The sequence below is a fragment of the Empidonax traillii genome, unplaced genomic scaffold, assembly GCF_003031625.1.
Source record: "Empidonax traillii isolate 1590-97213 ecotype Southwest subspecies unplaced genomic scaffold, ASM303162v1 scaffold27:size3997909, whole genome shotgun sequence".
Taxonomy (NCBI): domain Eukaryota; kingdom Metazoa; phylum Chordata; class Aves; order Passeriformes; family Tyrannidae; genus Empidonax; species Empidonax traillii.
The window spans coordinates 2411863-2414081 of NW_020955220.1; the positions used below are offsets into that span (position 1 = coordinate 2411863).

A 2219-nucleotide genomic window follows, 5' to 3' on the forward strand; every position below is an offset into this window, starting at 1 on the left:
ATGACGAAGGCCCCGTTCTCCGTGGAGTGGTTGTCCCAGAGCAGCCAGGCTCTCAAGAGTCCCACCGAGGGCTCTCCGCACCGAGAATCCTCCGCGGGCCACCGGCCCGGCTCTGGCTCCGGTCCTGGCTCTGGCTCCAGCCCCGGCTCGAGCGAGCGGAGTCGGGAGCAGTCCGCCGGGCTGCGGGCCGGGAGAAGCGGCAGGAGCAGGGAGCATGTGGCGGCCACTCCCGCTGCAGGTAACCGCGGTGTCCGCGGCCATCGGGGCGTCCCGGAGCTCCCGCGCCGGGGGAGGGGGGTGGGCGGGCCTGGACCACCCCGGGACCTCGGGAAGGCACCACTGCGCGGCGGCGAAGGAGGCGGGCGGTCCCCAGGCATGGCTCACCCTTTCCTCTTTCTCCCCTGTCCCCAGGAGCAGACGGGCGGCCGTCGGGAGCGGGTCAGCCCGTGCCCGAGGAGGGTCCCGAGTGCTCGGGCCCCGAGGAGCCCGGCGGGCGCGGCGGGCGGCGGCTGCGCACGGCGTTCAGCGCCGAGCAGATCAGCACCCTGGAGAGCTCCTTCCAGCGGCAGCAGTACCTGGGCGCCGCCGAGCGCCGGCAGCTGGCGGGCAGGATGCGCCTCTCCGAGGTGCAGGTGAGCAAGGGGGGCACTGGCTGCGCCGTGGGCTTGGGGAACAACATCAGCATAGTTCTAATAACAAGATGAAGAACAAGCTGTGTGCCGTTGTAACCTCACCTTTTTTCCTCCCCCCTCCCCTTGCTTTTCCCCTAGATCAAGACTTGGTTTCAGAACCGACGGATGAAGCTCAAGAGGCAGCTGCAGGAGTTGAGGACGGAGCCCTTCTGCAGTCCCCCTCTCCCTTACGGACCTCAGGGCGGTGTGGTGCCCTTGCCTCTCGCATACGTGGCCAGACCATCACCTCTGCCCCGGCAAGGGGCCGCCTCTGAGGGTTTCACCTTGGCTGCTCTGCCGGCAACCGCCCTGGACCTCAGCAGCGCCTGCAGAGCACAGCCAGTTGGCTTTTGGGCGGCACCCTGCTTTGTAGGGTACAGGGATCCCAGAGCATTCTTGCTGGGTGTCTGACCGTCTGATATGGACTATGACTAAAGAGGATTTGCACTACTGATAGATATTTGGGCTGCCCTTGTCTGTAACTGCCTGGCGGAGTTATGATGCAGCACTGAACAAAACATTTTACAAAGACATGCTGGACAACCTGGATTATGGACTTCAGGCCTCTGCATTTATAGGCAACTGTAAAATAGGAACAGAGTGGGACAAACACTTAATATAAATGAAATCCTTTAATAAATCTAATTCTTTTTTCTAGCTTTCATGTGCATTCCTTCCACAAGGATTGTAGAGCTATACATTCTGCCCCAAAAGAAAGCTCCTCTTCATTAAAGGAAGCATAGACTCCTTATTAACTAGATCTGTTCTGCCCATCTGCAATTTACTGAGCATGAGTGCAAAAAAGCGTGAATTTCCCCCTGCCTTGTAAAACAGGTATCCAATCCCTTCAGCTACTTCCTAGATGGGATTTTCTGTCATGGGACTGTGCCTTTAACCAAATATGTGGATATACCTGTTACTTAATATTGGGCTTGCTATAGTAGTGGAATAGATGTTTTTGTTGGAGACCCTTAAATAACATATTTGTATTATCTTAAGATGTAAAAAGTTTTTTTCTAAATAAGTATGATAATATATTTTTATGCTTTCACGTGCAGCCTCAGTAGATTAATAAGAAGGACATCTTGGGAAGGATCTACACATTTCTTATCTACAAAATAGTATCTTATCATCTCACACACAGGTAATGGGGTATGAGGGTGATGATGAAAAATTTACCATTCCGGTGCTGTTTTTCCCTCAGTGGCAGTAAAATTCCTTCCCACTGTGCTATGCACTTTTAAAATGTGAATAATGTTCTAGTAAATTTATGGTCAAAACGGCCTGATTTCAGGCCAGAGAAAGGGCTCTGAGAAGTGATCCTTGACTCCTCTAAGTTGACATAAATCTTTCAAAGTCAACTGTCAACCAACATGAAAAGAGCAATAAATATCTCCACTTTAGAGGTAATCTCTGGGGTTACTGAAAGATTACCGGTACACTTGTAATCTAGGTTCCTGTAATAAGTGGTCTGAAGGTTCTCTGTCAGTATCCTTGAATACACCTCTTTTATTTTGTGTGCAGGGGCCAATCTGCCACTTAAACACA

General features: G+C 52.8%; 1 protein-coding gene across 1 annotated transcript; it reads left to right on the plus strand.

Annotated features, from left to right (window-relative positions):
* LOC114071716 (homeobox protein vent1B-like) lies at window positions 1-1328 on the plus strand. The gene is made up of 3 exons (XM_027909574.1): window positions 1-238; window positions 412-632; window positions 771-1328. Exons 1-3 carry the CDS (start codon window positions 1-3, stop codon window positions 1080-1082), a joined length of 771 nt encoding a protein of 256 aa, XP_027765375.1. The 3' UTR covers window positions 1083-1328.
* The last annotated feature ends 891 nt before the right edge of the window (window positions 1329-2219 follow it).